The sequence below is a fragment of the Anolis sagrei genome, chromosome 5, assembly GCF_037176765.1.
Source record: "Anolis sagrei isolate rAnoSag1 chromosome 5, rAnoSag1.mat, whole genome shotgun sequence".
Taxonomy (NCBI): domain Eukaryota; kingdom Metazoa; phylum Chordata; class Lepidosauria; order Squamata; family Dactyloidae; genus Anolis; species Anolis sagrei.
In genome coordinates this window covers 106754687-106773523 of record NC_090025.1, presented here as the reverse complement: position 1 = coordinate 106773523, position 18837 = coordinate 106754687, and the positions used below count along the sequence as shown (strand labels likewise).

Below are 18837 nucleotides of genomic sequence, written 5' to 3'. Positions count from 1 at the left end.
CTGAACATACATGCATATATATATATATATATATATATATATATATATATATCTCTGCACTAGCACAGCTAATGTCCTAAAAAATCATATCCCTTCACTACGGTGAATGAGACATCATTATAGCCACGGGGTTCATCTTTTTATATGCACCTTTCTGTCCTTTTTGCAACTAATGAGTATAGACTGCTTGAAACTGGTGCTGATGTTTGCATTTACTATAAGCAGTATATAGTATGCACATTACAAATTAATACTGTCAATGATGCCATTTTTATTTTATTTTTTAGGATCAGGCTGTTTGGCTTCGATACCTCAGCATAGTCTGCATTCTTGCAATAATTGCATCATTTTGCATTGGACCAGGTAATTATTTTTCCCAAGAATGTGTTTCTTAAGTGAATAAATCATTGTTGGTAAATATATTTCTGTATAGCTGTATAACAAAAGGAAAAGGTTTTTTTAAAAAAAAATCATGCTCATTATGGAACATTGATTTTTCCCTCCCTTGCATCTTTAGCCGGAGACCAGCTCAAAGGCTGGATCTATACTGCTCTATATCCTAGGATCTGATCCCAGATTATCTTCTTATCCCAGATTATCTGGCAGTGTAGACTCATATAATCCAGTTCTAAGCAGATAATCTGGATCAGATCCTAGGATATAGGGCAATGTAGATCTAGCCAAAGTCAGACACACTTTAGTTTCCTCGATTTCGGTAGATCTTGAACACATATATTTTTCTTCTCCATTTGTGCTTTTGCACAAAATCCACTGGAGTTAATGATTTCTACATTCTGTAGAGAATGGAGTAAAAAAATATAATCAGAGTAGTTCTCTTGCACAGCTAATTTGTTAATTCTGCATGAAATGGTGCTTCCTTTGCGAAATATAGTCTTTGGGAGCTAATCCACATAAATATCACAAATATTTATTTTCCGGAGCTGCAAATGATCCCTCTGGTTTTCAAACCGTGTATCTACTAAATCAATTCATATTCATTTTTATACAGGTTTCCATTGTTCTTATGACATGTGGTCTCCAGTCTTTTAGCATTCTTTCAATTGTGTTGGTTGAGTAAATTTCCATCCTACTCACCCACCCCCTTTTTGCAGGGGTCAGCAAAAACCTACTCTTGGTGACCCTGAATGACATAGGGTAATCATACATCATTATTCATGCTTCTTGGGGCTATTCAGAACATTAGGGGGTCCTTCGATGAAAAAAGAAAACAAAGGGACCATGGAAGTTCAGTCATTTTCTCAAGTCTTTGTGAGGAGTGGGAACACACAGTCTCTGCCAGTATTATTTATTATTATTTACTTTATTTATGGGTTGCTATGAGTTTTTCAGACCGTATAGCCATGTTTCAGCAGGATTCTCTCCTAACGTTTTGCCTGTATTTGTGGCTGGCATCTTCAGAGGTTCCATCTTCAGAGAACCTCTGAAGATGCCGGCCACAGATGCAGGCCAAACTTCGGGAGAGAATTCAGATGGAACATGGCCATACAGCCTGAAAGCGCACAGCAACCCAGTGATTCCAGCCATGAAAGCCTTCTACAATACTTTCTTTACACCCTACCTCCCCCTCCCCACCGCCCCCAGGGACTCAGTCTACAAATGGTTGGTTGCCATCACAACAAACACTAAGCTAAGTAGCACAAGTGCTGAGAAACCTAGATCATGAATTGCAAAGATGTACTTCCGGACACTGGCTAGAATAACAATGGATTTCAGGGCCAGTGAGCATTAGTGTGCAGTGTACAATGTATGAAGTGCATCAATATATGTTTCACATTGATGTGTCAGTGTGCATCAGTGCACAATGTACACTTGTGTGCATTATACAGTTTGCTGGCTCTGCTATGTGACTTACTCAAGATAAATCTTATGAAATCACTCAGTTCTAAGTCTTGCATACACTTATGTAGACATATGACCCGGACAGGATTCCAACCAGAGATTTTGAAGGCAGGAGTAGCCGTGAGGTTTCAGGTACAACTAGAGCAGTGGTTCTCAACCTGTGGGTCCCCAGATGTTTTGACCTTCAACTCCCAGAAATCCTAACAGCTGGTAAACTGGCTGGGATTTATGGGAGTTGTAGGACAAAATACTTGGGGACCCACAGGCTAAGAACCACTGAGCTAGAGTGATAGTCATCTCATTTGGATTTGCCCATGGCTGTTACAATCTACTGTGACTGCTCTTCTGTAATGTGTTTCTTTATGTAATCCAGCACTTACTAAATCTGTCCTAATAGCAAGACCTTGCCTCACTTCTGCCAAACTGGCATTCCAAAAAAAGATGAGCCCCTCTGGTTCTGTTCCCATCAAATAGTCTGTCCAAAGGTCAAGCTTAGCTTGTGGTATTTTAGAAATTATATATAGTGAGAATTTTTGTTCTCGGATAGTAATGTCACCCACCAACCCAGAAGCAACTGATAGATAGTGCAAGACTGGGAAGTCACCATGAGCCATTTCTCTTATGACTCCTGTTTATGTCTTTTTGGTGCTATGCTTTTGTGTATGTCTGGAACTTTAAACTTTCTCTGTGTGTGTGTTCAAGTTTCCTGTCAACTTATGGTGACCGTATGCATTTCATGGGTTTTTCTTAGGTAATAATCTATTAGAGATTAGGCTTGGGCACAAATCAGTTTGAATGAAAATGATTTGTAATATTTGGTGGTTGGTTTCATGTAATCTCCAAAAACAAAATGTGGAGGAGGCAGCCGAAAAACTCAGCAAAACAGATTAAGGGAGCCACATTTTATTGGGCCTTGGAGAGGAAGAAGTTAAGTCTGCAATATTCCTGAGGCAGGGATGTGCTGCGCGACTCCTGGAGAAGATGGGATAATTGCAGCGTCTTTTCTCCCTCCCCGGCAGAAGCAGCATCCATCTCTTTTCCTTTGGGAAGTTCCTTAGGCTCCTCCTTCAGAGAGAGCCCTGCTGGGAACTCGCTTTCCCAGCAGCACTTGCATGGAACGAGCATTGAAAAGTCTCGTAAGTTCCTATCAGAACATGATGGGAGTTGAAGTTTTTCTCTCTCTTTCTCTTTTAGCCAATAAAAGGCCTGGTTGTGTCCATGCTCTGATTGGCTGAGAATGGAAACAGCTGGTGACTACAATTCCCAAAACCCTCTCTTGCAGTTTGTCTTATTTTTTAAAAAATGTTATGTTTAAAACTTAAAATAATTCTTTAAAAATCAGTAGATTGGTGGATTGTTTTGAAACTTAGCAGGCCAGCAGATATGAATGGGGTCTAAAACCAAGGTAGGTTTCATGCACATAGGCCTTAAAATGACTGAGGATTGAGCCTTTAAAGTTTCCCATTGTAGCCAATGGGCTGAATCTTTGCTGAATGAAAACAGCAACACCCCTCCCAATTTGAGTAACTTCCCAGTAAACAGAATGAGGGTTCAGCTGACAATGGACCCTGAAACGGCATGACTTTTGCCCAAATTGCACACCTCTATCAGAGATGGTTTTGCCCATTTTTTCCTTCTGAAATATAGCCCACAGCAACTGGTGGTCTCCCAACCTAGGACTAACCAGGACTGACCCTGCTTGGCTGCCAAGATCAGAGGGTATTTAGTCCAGCTTGACTTTGCATTACCTATAAATAAATCACACACAAAAAAAATATATTAAAGAAATTGTTGCACTCGAGATCAGTTGGTATTTTATTTTATTTTATTTAGATATCTCATGCACATGGTTGATTGAACCCCTAGAATATTTCTGGTAATTCTCAAATTGTTGGGGAGTTTTTGTCCTTATTAATAAATTTGTGTCAAGATATTGTACTTATTCATTAAGCAAAATATTCTTCAAAATAATTGTTTTGAAAATGATGGCTTTTGCTGTACATTTGTTACATCAAAAATGTTACCATTCTCGTCTGTGAACTAAATGGATCATGTGGATATTGAGTTATTTCCATGAGCAAAAACTTTAATATTTTTGGGTTGCTGTGAGTTTTCCGGGCTGTATGGCCATGAAGCATAGTCTCCTGCCATTTCGCCCATATCTATGGCAGGCATCCTCAGAGGTTGCAAGGTCTGTTGGAAACTGGGAAAGTGGGGTTTATATATCTCTGGAATGTCTAGAGTGGGAGAAAGAACTCTTGTCTGTTTGAGGCAAGTGTGAATGTTGCAATTGGCCAGCTTCATTAGTATTGAATAGCTTTGCAACTTCAAAGCCTGGCTGACTTCTCTGGTTGAATTAGTCTGCAGTGCCTCCCAGACAGGGAATCCTTTGTTGGGAGGTGTTAGCCGGTCCTGATTGTTTCCTGTCTGGGAGGCACTGCAGACTAATTCAACCAGAGAAGTCAGCCATAGCAGACCACTTGATGAACCAACCTGGACACAGCATATTATTTGAGAACACAGAAATGCGGGACCACTCTAACAACCACCAGGTCAGTAGGGCTGGGCGGTTTCGTTCGTTAATTTTGTATATCTTTTTTTCCCGTTAATTTCCCATATACAAAACGATATCAAACTTTTTTCCAAACCCGGAAGTGTATTTTCAAAATCAAAACAGCATGCACCAAATATTTTTGTATTTCCGTCCATTTCGGAAATACGTAAGATGGCTAGATGCTTGCTGGGAGCTCCGGGAGCCAATTAGAAGAACCCACGGAGCTGATTGCCCTGTGGGTTCTCCTGATTGGGCCCGCAGTGCCTCCTGCTGAGGATTATTAGGCTGGCTCTCCTCTCTCTCCTCTCCTTAGCCAGTCAGAGCCTGAAAGAGGAGGAGGAGGAGGAGGAGGAGGAGGAGGAGGAGGAGGAGGAGGAGGAGGGAAGGAGGAGGAGAGGGCGGGGAAGGCGCCGGCTGAGCAAGCGAGCGATAGGGCGAGCGACCCTCAGCGGGAAGGCGGCCCCGTCCCTCCTTCCTCACCTTTGCAGTGGGTGTGCTTCGAAGGAGCCGGGCCCGACTCGGCAGCAGCGCTTGAGGGCCCGCCAGAGTGAGTGCCTGCCTTCCCTCCTTTCCCTTCCTCTTTTCTTTCTTCTCCTTTCCCTCCTCTTGGTGGAGAGAGAAAGAGAGAGAGAGCCCGCAGGACTCAGGAGGGTGGGACGGAGCTGGGAGCAGCGGGGAGGCTCAGTCTGTTTGCCCTGTGGCTCTTTTTGGCAAGCATTTTCTGCCAAATATTTTTATTATTATTTAAAAAATTAAATTAAAAAAATATTGAAAAAATATTGGAAAAAAATTTGTTGATGCTTTGCGCATGCGCAACCACGGGCGCCATCTTTACAAAACGTTTTGTAAATATTAACGAAATTTCGTAAATACCAAACTTTTTTTTTTATGGAAAATTTCGGATATATTTTTAAATACAAAATGCTGAGGCACCCTAAAAACGAAACGATATTAGAAACAAATTTTTCCGTTGTTACCCAGGCCTACAGGTCAGACTACACAGAGAAGCCATTGAAATCCACATGCATGTGGACAATTTCAACAAAAAAGGAGGAAACCATGAAAATGAGCAAAATCTGGCTACCAGGACAGTAAATAAAGAACAACACTTAGAAAACAGGGAAACAATCAGGGCCAGCTAACATGGATGCCTGCCATAGATGTGGGTGAAATGTTAGGAGAGAATGCTTATGGAACATGGCCATGGCCATACAGCCCGGAAAACTCACAGCAACCCAGTGATTCCAGCCATGAAGCCTTCAACAAAACATTAATATTTTTGGTTGCATATTCAAATCTTGGTTATTTATAAAGATGTTTCCGTTAATCAGTGCTCTTCGTTTTAATGTATATACAACTGTGCTTAATGGCTTTTAAAGATGAACAGAACAGTAAACATTTTAAAAATATTCTATTTGCAGTTTCTATTTTTATGGTTTGATGGTTTAGGTTTAGGCTTAAAGCTGCAACCAAAGATTCTTATTAGTTTTGGTGTGATTCTCTTTCCTCAGAGGATTGGTTTGTTTTCTCTATTTTGGTTAGGTCAGTAAGGAAAAAGACTGTACAACTGAGTATAGTCAGCCTGTCATATGTGTCCGATGCATGTATGAATGTATTTTAACACTTATAAGAGTTGCAGGATAGCTTTCAAATGTTGCTTTTGTTAATAATTATCAAAGAAGAATGTGTTTGCACTGTAAAATGCGTGCATAGAGCTTCCAAGATTGAATGATCACGTCCGGATCATTTTATTGAAAGGAAGATGTCGTTTGGCAGGTGATGAGTTAATATCACCTATCCTTATAATCTACATTGTAAAGGTTTTAAGATATATCAGGAACTCATGAAATTGCTGTGGCAACTCTCACTGCTTGATTTTTAACAGAAAAGAAATACTACTAAAGTAGCAGGGTGGGTGGCTGTAGGTGGGTGTAAAATTCATAAAGAAAGGAATAGCGATAAACATTTTCTCATATTCTAGGATATTATATGCTAAGTTCCTCTTTACCTCTGAGCAAAACAGAAGTTTGAGTTCATAATTTGTAGTGGAGGAAAAGTTATTCTGAAATTTGGGGGTTACTTCAAGAAACTTCTTGTAATCTATTCTTCCTTGATTTTGAAGGATGGCAGTACAAACAGCTCATCTATATAAATAAAAATGTAAGGTTTGTTTGTGGGATTAACAGAACTCAGAAACCACTGGAAGAATTGACACCAAATTTGGACACAAGACACCTACTAGGCCAACAAGTGACCATCACTAAAAAAATTGATTTTGTCATTTGGGAGTTGTAGTTGCTGGGATTTACAGTTAACCTACAATCAAAGAGCATTCTGAACTCCACCAATGATGGAATTGAACCAAACTTGGCACACATAACTCCCATGACCAAGAGCAAATACTGGAAGGGTTTGCTGAGCATTGTCCTTGAATTTTGGAGTTGTAGTTCACCTACATCCAGAGAGAACTATGAACTCAAACAATGATAAATCTGGACCAAACTTGGCACAAATACTCAGTTTGGCCTAGTAGGTGTCTTGTGTCCAAATTTGGTGTCAATTTGTCCAGTGGTTTTTGAGTTCTGTTAATCCCACAAACAAACATTACATTTTTATTTATATAGATGAGCTGTTTGTACTGCCATCCTTCAAAATATGAACACCGGTGAAGTTTGGGGAAAATAGACCTTGACATTTAGGAGTTGTAGTTGCTGGGATTTATAGTTCACCTATACTGAAAGAGCATTCTGAATCGCATCAATGATAGAATTGGGCCAACCTTCCACACAGAACCTGAATGCCTTGAAGGGACTTGCTGGCATGAGCCTCCCTTCAGCCTCGCATGCTCTCCCTCACTGTGCACCACGCTGCCATGCGCCAACCACACCTGCTCTCCCCTTCCCGCCTGAAGTCTCAGAAACAGACTTCCTCTTGGATGTGAGGCTGACTGAGAGGCCAGCCAATCACAGCAAAGGAGGGCTTTTGGTGGAGGATTCACCCTCTGTTTCCAAAGAGGAAGAGAAGGACAGGCGGAGAGATTTTCAACCTTTTCTGCCATAGGGATTCCTAAGACAATCAGAAATATATGTTTTCTGATGGTCTATGGTGACCCCTCTGAAACCCCCTTGTGACCCCCCCAGGAGTCCTGACCCCCAGGTTGAGAAACACTGCCTTAGATGTACTAGTCACACAGATGTACTACGGTGCTATTCTGGGTTAAAAGGACAGAGAAACATCAACCAGTAACCTTTGCAAGGAGCACTGTTATCACAAATATCAATAATAATTTTTAAAAGGCAAAGAAAAATAATTGCTGTCATCATTAAAATCAAGGGTGAGTCGTGAAAAATAGTAAAATTAGCCTTTATTTTTTATACCTGTAGATAGGATGCTAAATTGGAGCTATTCACTTCAGCCCTCATTCATGATGAAACATGATTTGGGTGTTCCGTAGAAGCATACAATTCTGGAGCCATTCCCTTGCTTTTTAATTGTCTTACTTAATTTCCTAATTAATTTTGATTGAAAGGTTTTATGTTTTGTTAGTCACTCAGAATGCCCTTTTGATGGTGAAATATACTTTCACAGTTTGAGCTCCAATTCTTCCTAAAATATTTTAGTGACAGAAATTAGAGGTGGTGAGTTAAAATAAGAGATGTGGTCTTTCTGATGACAAAGGCATTTTTTTTTACAAAATTAATTCCTGACTCCTTTTTTGCAGGCGGGATCCCATTTGTCCTCACCGGGGAGTTCTTCCAACAGTCGCAAAGGCCAGCTGCATTTATGATTGCTGGAATAATCAACTGGCTCTCCAACTTTATAGTTGGGCTTGTTTTCCCTTTCATTCAGGTACGAGTTCTGAATCATAAAAAATAGTGAAAACAGAAAATGGTAAAATAAGGTACACAGTGACATGAAATAATATGTATTAATTGACAGTAGGCTTGTGCATTTTTGGTGAATCGCTATCCATTTCTGCTTGCCAGATACTAGAAGCCCCCCATATCTGTTTTCCAGCACCACCCAAAATTGGCACCTTGCCGAATTGGTGTTTTTGTTCAACATTTTAAAAAACGGTTCTTTTCGTCACATTGGCATCAATGGGAAACTTATGAGGCTCTCCTTTCCCCTGTGAGCTTTTCCTTTCTTCCCTTCAAGGGAGCCTGGGTGTCAGCAATGGGTTAAGAAGACACCCTATCCAGCCCAATATGGTGGCGGGGGGGCCTTCCCACAGGCTCCCCTTCCATATCCTTCATTAAGACTGGGATTTAAAAAAAACATTCGCGTTACCACTCTTAAGTTTCTGGATCCTTTCCCTACTGTTTGTAGAGGAGGAGACTGCGTTTACTGCTTCCTAAAACTGTTCTACTCTAGAGGAGAGGCAGGCCACTCTTTCCTCCCTCCTAGCACCAGCAGCTTTCCAAGACATTTTAAGGAGGTCCAGGGAAGGAAGAGCGATGATCAGGAGCTCAGTCAAGCTATCCCCCCCCCCCCCCCCCCCGGGCTACCTTAAAAATCCCCTCATTTGCCTGCAATCTCCTTTCTGCTTCAGTTTAATACTTCCTTAAAACTGTTTCTACTTTCTACTCTAGAGGAGAGGTAGGCATCTCTTTTTGTTTGTCTGGGATTGCTATTAATAATAATAATATTTTAGAAGTATTTCCTGAAGGAGAGGAAAGGAAGAAGAAAAAAGTTGCTGAATAGGGGAAGAGGATCGGTTCCTGCTTGCTTTCGTGTTGGGCAGGTTTTTGTACTGGGAGGGCCCTTACTGTTATAGGCTCCCAAAGTATTGAAGGTACTGAAGGAAACAGGAAACGGAGGAAACTAAATATGTGCACAACCCTCAGCTCTGCATTTTAACCGTAAACACTCAGATTACAATGAACTTCCAGATAAGGTGAATTAAAGTGTTCAAGTTCACTAAACAGAAGCAAGTTCCACTATGAAAAGGAAAATTTTATACGTTGAATATAGATGTTAGAATTAAGTTATTGATTCCTCAATTTTTCTAGTGATTGCACTATGCTCTCTAGATTTCCAAAATAATACTGAAATCTAAAATGTGCTTTAATGATTCTGATTGCTATTATTAACTGGGCAACTCACTTTTTCACATAGAGTAAAACACAAAAGCCTGCTGTCTCAGGAAAATAACTAGAATGGGAAGAAAAGGCTAACATGTCTCTCTGGTTATGTCAGTGGCTCCCATCCTTTTTTTACCAGGGACCACTTGACCAGGGACTATTTTGATCAGGGACCACTCTTCAACATTAGTACCAAAAGAGTTACAGTTTTTGGTCAACTTTAGATTCGGTTTGAGGTGCTGATTCAGAAAATTGCATTGGACAAATCACATCAGCTCTAGTTTCTGATACAGAACATATGGCATGGTCAGCGACAGGGAAGGAGTGGCAGGCAGCGCAAAAGGAGTGGAAATAAAATAAAATAATAAAAAGGAAGGAGGCTCGCGGACCAGATTTTCATCCTCGCAGCCCCCTTGTGATCCGTGGCCCACAGGTTAAGAACCACTGGATTACGTAGACTCATTTGTGTGATTTCTTTGAGAAGTCAAAGGTAGAAGGGAGAAAGAAGGAATAAAGGTTAGATAAATGGGGTTGTGGAACAGAATGGCTAAGTTTGGGAAAGAAAGGGGGAAAGAATTTTTTAAAGGAGACTGTCTAGTGCAGGGGTCCTCAAACTTTTTAAACAGAGTGCTAGGTCACAGTCCCTCAAACTGTTGGAGGGCCGGATTATAATTTGGAAAAAAAACCATGAATACATTCCTATGCACACTGCACATATCTTATTTGTAGTGCAAAAAAAATCTTAAAAACAATACAATAATTAAAATGAAAAACAGTTTTAACAAATATAAATGTATTAGTGTTTCAATGGGAAATGTGGGCCTGCTTTTGGTTGATGAGACAGAATTGTTGTTGTTGTTGTTGTTGTGTGCTTTCAAGTCGTTTCAGACTTAGGTTGACCCTGAGCAGGGGCCAGGTAAATGACCTTGGAGGGCTGTATCCGGTCCCCGGGCCATAGTTCGAGGACCCCTGGTCTAGTGTAATATTCTAACATCATTTGGGACAGAGTGCAATGAACCTCTTTACTGAATCCATTTAGGGGAATAACTAAGTGGAAAGTTTTCCTTAAACATACCCCCAATTTTCTTTTTTTATATATCTTCCTGCCCCTTCTGTTTTTAATCCATCCTTCTCTCTTATTCAAGGACCTTTCAATATATTAACCCAAGCTGTATTCAACATGTGCTTGAGAAGAGGAGGAGAAATATAAGAAAGCCTTTCCCCATGTCCTTGTTTCCACTAATGTGGTACTTCTTGCAAACAAATACGTAGTCTTCCCGTTTATGCTAGGATGACAACTGATTTAATGAAGCCTGACAGCACATTCCAGGGACTCTCAGGTCTCAGGAAATGGTGAATGTTACATTTCCTTGGTATCCTTAAAGGTATATATGCCCAGGGGAGGAAATCATGTTACTCATTTTATAACGGTAGCACTATTCTTGGAGGAAAGACTGGTTTGACCCTGATACATGTGGGCAGCAAAGAAACTAACTGAATAAAAAGCTAAGATTCTCAGAGATGTCAGTTCTAAAGAAAATGTTTGGAAATTTGGTTTGTAATAGGCTTCAGACTTCCATGGTTACCTGGCAAAGTGAGATCACTAATTCAGTAGTAGACATCCTTACTCACCTGACATGTGGTAAAGGAAATGTCACCATGAACAAGCTGTGAGAAATGCTGTTTCCCCAACAAACTGTGAGATGGGTTCAATCTATTATAATTACATTTCAACATGAATACCAGCAAGGGCTTCTGTTCTGTAGTCTGCTGAGTATACTGGATGCCGCACAATTCAAAGGAGGGTATTTCTCATTGTTTAATATGGCTGATATGCAAGTGGCAACCCTCTTCCTGGTTTGGAAAGAAAAGCGTTAAGCAGTTATTAGCAGTAAGAAACTGCCTAACAGTAGGAACAGAGTGTTAATACAAAAGATAACATCCAGGGTTAAAATGCACCCCATGCTCACAGTGGATATTTGGGAGTATTTAAAGGCAACACAGTGCTGTATTTTTTGCAGAAGCTGTTTTTGATTCCAGGGGGATCGGTGGTGGTAGAGCTCTAAATTTGTTGGAAATATTCTCCACATAGTACATGTAGGGGAGCATAAGCAGCATATAGGACATGCTTTGTCCACTTTTATTTTGCTTGCATTAAACAATTTCCATGTTTCTAGACAGCCAGCAAAAAGAGAACTTGGACTTCCCTTGTCATAATGTGTGAAATGGTTCCTAAGCTAATCACTGTCTGTATAATTTAAAATTTAACTCACTTGTTAAAAACCCTTTAGTTCATAAAGTTGGTCCTTGGGTGGTTTGCTCTAACACAAATGTGCAGGGAAATATTTTGAAAAGGGCTAGGTTTTAGCACTGCCAACTGGAGTAAATCTTGCCAACTGAAAAATTGGAAGTTTGAAGCCCAGGTTAGGGTGAGCTCCTGGCCTTTAGCCCAGCTTCTGCCTACCTAGCAGTTTCAAAAACAGCAATGTGAGTAGATAAATAGGTACTGCTTAAGTGGGGACATACTTAAGGCACCCATAAGGAAATGTCAGAAAAATGCTAGTGATTCGATCAAGGAGAAAGTTTACAAACAAAGCTTTTTGGCAGGGGAAGTGGAGCGACAGTACACACACACCAGTGGCTGGAACCAAGCACAGCCTACAAGATGCCGAAGATGGGAAAGCCTATCTGTACCTCTATCTATGTACAGTTGTCTGCTCTGTCAGTGTATAATGGCATTGAATGTTTGTGTATGTGTTTTGTGATCTGCTCTGAGTCCCCTTTGGGTGAGAAGGGCGGAATATAATACTATAAATAAATAAATAAATAAATACTTTTGCACATGCTTTACCTACAGTATAGTTAATGTGTATTAGGGCTTAATCTTATTTTGATTAAATTAATTTAATCTACTTTATTAGTATCACAGCTTCAACACATATATTCAAAGGCCTGATCTCTAGCTGTGGCTCTTTATTCTCAAGAGAATAATACTACAATTGGCCACGCCAAATAAAGCAGATGGAGCTTGCTATCCAGGTGCATCTAAAGAGGCAGAAGTCCTAGATTCCTGTAATACGTTTTTATGTCTCAAATTGAGGTCTGTTTCTACGATGGATAATGTGGTACATTTTCTGTTTCCTTTGTGTTTTCAGGAAGGTTTGCAGTCCTACTGTTTCCTTGTGTTTGCTGCTGTCTGTGTTGCTGGAGCCATTTACCTTTTCTTCATCCTACCCGAGACAAAAAACAAGACTCTTGCTGAAATCAACCAGGCATTTACCAAGAAAAAAGTTCCACTAGAAACTCGTGAAATGGATCAGTTCGAAGCCAAGAAAAAACCCCACGGAGAGCAAGAACTCAATTTTTCTTCTACACTAGAGAATGGAGAAGTCAAAAATCGAATTGTCTAAAATCCAATTTTTAAAACGTTTTTTTTCATCATATACCTTGATAACTTTCACTCTTTCAACCTAGATATTGTTACCATCAGTGTGGTTGCAAGGGAAACTATTGGGCCTGAATTTGACCTGGGTGGGTATATTATAAGATGAACAGTGACATATAATTCTAGCTCTCAGTCATGCTGCTCAATGATTTATTTTTATACAAATGCAAATTTCAAATGGATCATTGTTCGAGGTGGATAAGGAGGAAATGGTCTGGCCAACCCAGCATTTCAAAGGGGATTTTGAAACCATATTTTGTCTCGTAGGAAGGCCATTTCCATTCCGTAATGACCCAAACTCATATTTTCTTGGAGTTTATCACTGAAATTCTTCATCACTCCTATGGCTGGCCTTGCTATCCCAGGCCAATTGACTTTCTACTTTTGGAGCAAAAAAATGAATAATGCTTCCTAGCATTTTTTTTTTTTTTTTGTAAACTGGAAGTTATTAGAATTGGTTGTGCCACCAAAGAGCCTTCTTCAACCAAAGCTTGGCTTTCTTCATCTCACTGGGGTTTACAGGAGAAATCTTGTCTGTAACCAGCAGCTTCATATGTTGCAAGCAATCCAATTCAAGGAAGAATGTGCCTTTTGAACTGATCTATCCAGTGGGTTAGACCACTGTAACTCTCACAGAAGATGCCTTGCATTTCTGGAACTCTGACTGCCATGTGCTTCTGTTGTGAGAAAAGTGACTTATTCTGCGCTGATGCTGCACAAACTGATGAACAGCTCTTTATATCCTTGGATTTTGGTTTTCTAGGAATTAAAGGAGGAACTATTTAATATTGTATGAATCATATATACTACAAATTTCTCAGTTTCGAAGTCCATCTGCAAGAATTTTAAAAAAAAAATCTCAGGGTTTACCAGATTTTCATCTGTTCCTTTTCAAATTAAATCAGGTCAAATGAAATGAAATCAATGTTTTAATCTGAATTAAATTATGTCTTCTTTATATTTCAGAATATTTTAATGTAGTGGCAGCTATTTTGTAAATATAATTCAGATATTCTTTATGCATTTTGAAATCTAACCATGGACATAATGTGGCATGTACTTCAGAATGAGGCAGGGCAGTTTTAAAAATGTTTATGGCATGAGCACCATTTGTTTGGTTGGTGACAGTTTCTCAACTGAAGTGTTGGTTTACATCATTTTCAATTGGTTTGCTTAATGAATTTTAATGAATCATTAAAAGTCAATTATCCAAGAAGTCCAGCATTTCAAAACCCAGACGCTCTACTGGAGCACTCCAGTACAGTAAATGCTCAGCCTGCTGCTCGCCATATTCTCTTCCTCTATATTTCCTCTATATTTCCCTATCTATAGCTGACCAGGTACCATCCAGATGTCTGTCAAGATAGTTAAAGCAGAGAGAGAAATAGAGGAGGGAAAGAAAGTAATTGGGTCCCATGATTCATGCTTGAAGGCTGAGAACCTCATAGGTTTCCAATAATAACAATTAATTTGGCAGTTAATTTTGTTCCTATCAAAGCTCTTAATTTTAGTTAATATAACATTTAAAAAAATTAAAGATATGCTGGCCTAGGTTTAAGTTTTACTAATCTCAGGAAGCAAAGTAATTATTTTACATGGAGACATGCAGGATTGTACCACTTGCATTTGGATGTAGGTGATGGCATTTCCTTTGTCCCCGTGGATCTTAATCATAAAGTCCACTGTTCTATGAAAGTTTAGGGGAAAGGGCTTTAAAACATGAATGCGTTCTAAAGGAAGCAGAGTCTTGACAGACTCTTAGCAGCTAAGTCTAGTTTTAGGACAGTTGAGCCACAGAATATTGAAAGACAGTCAAATTGTGTGAAAGTGGAAAATGACCTGCTTGAGCTACTAATAACCTCAAAGACCTCAGAGAATGTAAAAATATACAATATACACTGGAGCCAGTGTGGTGTCGTGGTTTGAATATTGTACTATGGCTCTGGAGATGAGAGTTCAATTTCTCACGTGGCCATGAAACCCACTAGGTGATCTTTGGCAAGTTTTACCCTTTCAGAGGAAACTGTGGAGCAGCTGGCTGGGAGTCAGTTGCATTAAGATCACTACTGACCGAAAAGCCATGAGTTTGAAGCCAGCCCGGGTCGGAGTGAGCGTCCAACCAATTTGCTGTCGACCTTTGCAGCCTGAAAGACAGTTGCATATGTCAAGTAGGAAATTTAGGTACCGCTTATGTGGGGAGGCAAATTTAACTAATTTACAAGGCCATAAAAATCTCCAGCAAGCATGCAAAGAATGAGGAAGTACTTCATCAGTGTCACAAATGTTCGGTGAAGGGACAGCTCCCCTGGTGGCCAAAATACCTTCAAGAAAAGCTGGAATGTTAAATTGCCTCTGTGTTTGTCTATATATGTTGTGTGTCTATGGCATTGAATATTTGCCATGTATATGTACATTGTAATCCACCCTGAGTCCCTTGTGGGGTAAGAAGCGTGGAATAGAAATACTGTAAATAAATAAACTAAATAAGAGGAAGGCAGTGGCAAACCTTTAAAAAAGTATTGCCGAAAAAGTTCTGGGATAAGTTTGCCTTAGGATTGAAATGCCACAAAAGCATACAATAACAATGAATACATGCCAGCCACTCCAGTCCCGGATCAGAAACCTTTAGCATCAATGGGGGGAAAGTTAAGGAAAGTGAAACATTTTAGCCTATTTTTCTTTTTAACCGCTTTGAGTCGCCCAAGGGCTGAGAAAAGCGATATATAAATGAAGTAAATAAATAAATAAATTTTCCCATCATAAACATACCTGCCCCCTGTTAGTTGGGTTTGGTGCCATAATATGACCATATCTCCAGATGGAAGCTTGGGATACAATGCGACATTTTACTGCATTGCCATTATGTGAGCAAAAGCAAAATGAATCATGAGCTAGTAGATTTACAATGCCAGATACAGCTTCTCATTTATGGTCGACTAGCTTGCTAAAAGGAGAGGACTCTAGATTAACATGTTGAAAAAGTATGTTTTTTGCTTGTTCAGACCTCAGAGGCATCATCTGCTCAACATGCATTCCTTGATGTTTTGCACATATTGGTATGGATCTAGTGCTGCAGTCGGGATCATTGAGCTGCAGCCATCGGTTGAATATCAAGCGCACAATGCTAGGGCATACAGGTTCATTTGTAGGACATTGGGGAAATATCAAAGCTCTATAAAGAATGTCACAATGTCTCATCCAATATTCCTGTTGATAACTTATTTTTCCCATGTTGGGACTGCTGTTTAATAAGAAGGGAAGCATAAGCATTCAGGAATAGTATAGATAGTCTTACTGGATAAATGAATGTTTTGTTTGAATTAAGTTCTGTTTCACTAAATTCTAACCTTGAGCACTCCTTTATCTATTTACCCCAGAGTAAGTACCAAAATACGAGTGTGCTGTTAGAACTGAACAAATGCTAGATTATCTGGGGGGTTTTCCTCTTTTCTTCTTTATTCAGTAGCTTCCAGACTGTTCATTAGTCAACCCAGACTGTATTACTTGAATGCTACACTGATAGGATCAGTGCTTGTAAATGAGAAATATTGAAAATGTAACCCAGAACTGAATAAAATATAGGCATTAATTTTTACTTATATGATGTATATTGGTTTTATTATTCTGTGAATTTCTTTCTTTTACATATGGGTATCCTAAAAACACCAGATCCTATCTGATCTTGGAAGCTAAACATGGTCAGCCCTGATGATGATGATAATAATAATAATAATAATAATAATAATAATAATAATACTTTATTTGTACCGTGCCACCATCTCCCCAAGGGACTCGGTGCGGCTTACATGAGGCCAAGCCCAAACACAACAGTACAATCATTTAGATAGGAGACCACTTGTAAGGCTGTAAGTTCACTTTTGAAAGAAAGAGCTAACAAAACCACTTTTGAGTATTTCTTCCCTAAGAAAACCCTGTGAAGTTCATGGGGCCATTGTATCTCAACAGTCAACTTGAATATGTGCACACACACACACACATAATTCCAATCATAAGGCTGCCTAAAGGCCATAATAGTTTCTTAATTTGAGTATATATATATACACACACACTATTATGGGGTGTGTGTGTGTGTGTGTGTGTGTGTGTGTGTGTGTGTGTATGTGTGTATATATATATATAATATACTAATATACTATTATATACTATTATGGTTTCTCTCTCTCTCTCTCTCTCTCTATATATATATATATATATATAAATTAAGAAACTATTACGGTACTTTTTTTCTCCAAGCTTTCCTGTCTTCTCATTATGTTGCCAAAATACTTCATCTTTGCCTTTAATATCCTTCCCTCCAGTGAGCGGTTGGGCCTTATTTACTGGAATATGGGTTAGTTTGATCTTCTTGCAGTCCAAGGCACTCTCAGAATTTTCCTCCAACACCAAAACATCTATCTTCCTTTGCTCAGCCTTCCTTATGGCCCAGCTCTCACATCCATAATTTTTTATGGGAAATACCACTGCTTTACCTATGCAGACCTTTGCTGCCAGCATGATATCTCTACTCTTAACTATTTTATTGAGATTGGTCATTGCTCTCTTTCCAAGAAGTAAACATCTTCTGATTTCCTGGCTGCAGTCCACGTCTGCAGTAATCTTCGTGCGTAGAAATACAAAGTCTGTCACTATCTCCACGTTTTCTCCCTCTGTTTGCCAGTTATCAATCAGTCTGGTTGCCATCATCTTGGTTTTTTAGGTTTAACTGCAACCCAGCTTTTACACTTTCTTCTTTCACCTTGATTAGAAGGCTCCTCAGCTCCTCCTCGTTTTCAGTCACCAAAGTGGTATCATCTGCATATCTAAGGTTAATGTTTCGTCCAGCAATTTTAAATCCAGCCTTATATTCATTAAGCCCTGCATGGTGCATGATGTGTTCTGCATAAAAGTTGAATAGGTCGTGTGGGAGCATTCAGTCCTGCCATACTCCTTTCCAAATCTTGAACCAGTCTTTTCTTCCATGGTCTGTTCTTACTGTTGCTACTTGGTTGTTATACAGATTCCCGAGGAGACAGACAAGGTGGCTTGGTATCCTCATACCAACAAGAACTTACCACAATTTATTATGATCCACACAATCAAAGGCTTTAAAATAGTCAATAAAACAGATATATATATATATATATTCCTGAACCAAATAAGCATACATGAAATATTTACATTATTTGATGACATCTGCTTCTTTGTTTCATGTCTGGGTATAAGGGCATGGCCAAATGCTTCTGCAATACTTCACTTGCTCTCTTTCACTTGCTCTCCACTAGCCAAGGAATGGCCATGGGCAGTGTGGAAGCTGCAGCAGTGCAGCAATGTCTACATTGATATATACAAACATATGTTTAACATATTTCACCATTTGCAGGGGTATTTACATAAATACAGAGAGAAATAAATTGGACATGCTACACAAATGTCTATAAGTATACTGTTAGGACAAACAGTTCCTGGGTTATTTTATACATGCCCCTTGTAACCTAAATATATACTGATATTCACACAGAACTTCAGTGATTGTTTGGTATTGCCTGTATACATTTTAATTATTTCTTCCATTTTTTTTAACCATCCATTCTTACCTGTTCCACTGCTAATCTACTTAAAACAGCAGAAAAAATAATTATCCAATGGTTATGAGGATTGAGGTCTGCTCTACATATCAAAACGTCCCCCTCCTTTTTTTCCTCTGCAGCCCCTTTGTGCCCTCCCCAGTCTATTCAAGTGGGTCACGAGCCCCTCAAAGCTGTGACAGGAACATGCAGGAGGTTGCAGCAGAAGTCCTAAATGGTTCCGGCCCAGCTTATCTATCCGAATGCATCTCTCCCTATGAACCTTCCGGGAAGTTGAGATCGTCTGAGGAGGCCCTGCTCTCGATCCCG

General features: G+C 39.6%; 1 protein-coding gene across 2 annotated transcripts in view; it reads left to right on the top strand.

The window, feature by feature from the left end:
• The window catches only part of SLC2A9 (solute carrier family 2 member 9), a 127218-nt gene extending 110680 nt beyond the window's left edge, over positions 1–16538 (top strand). For both annotated transcript variants that reach the window (XM_067468959.1, XM_060777972.2), the window contains 3 exons: positions 288–363; positions 8136–8263; positions 12654–16538. In XM_067468959.1, coding sequence (XP_067325060.1) covers positions 288–363; positions 8136–8263; positions 12654–12908 — 459 coding nt within the window. In that variant the 3' untranslated portion in view covers positions 12909–16538. The remainder of the gene's footprint in view (positions 1–287; positions 364–8135; positions 8264–12653) is intronic.
• The last annotated feature ends 2299 nt before the right edge of the window (positions 16539–18837 follow it).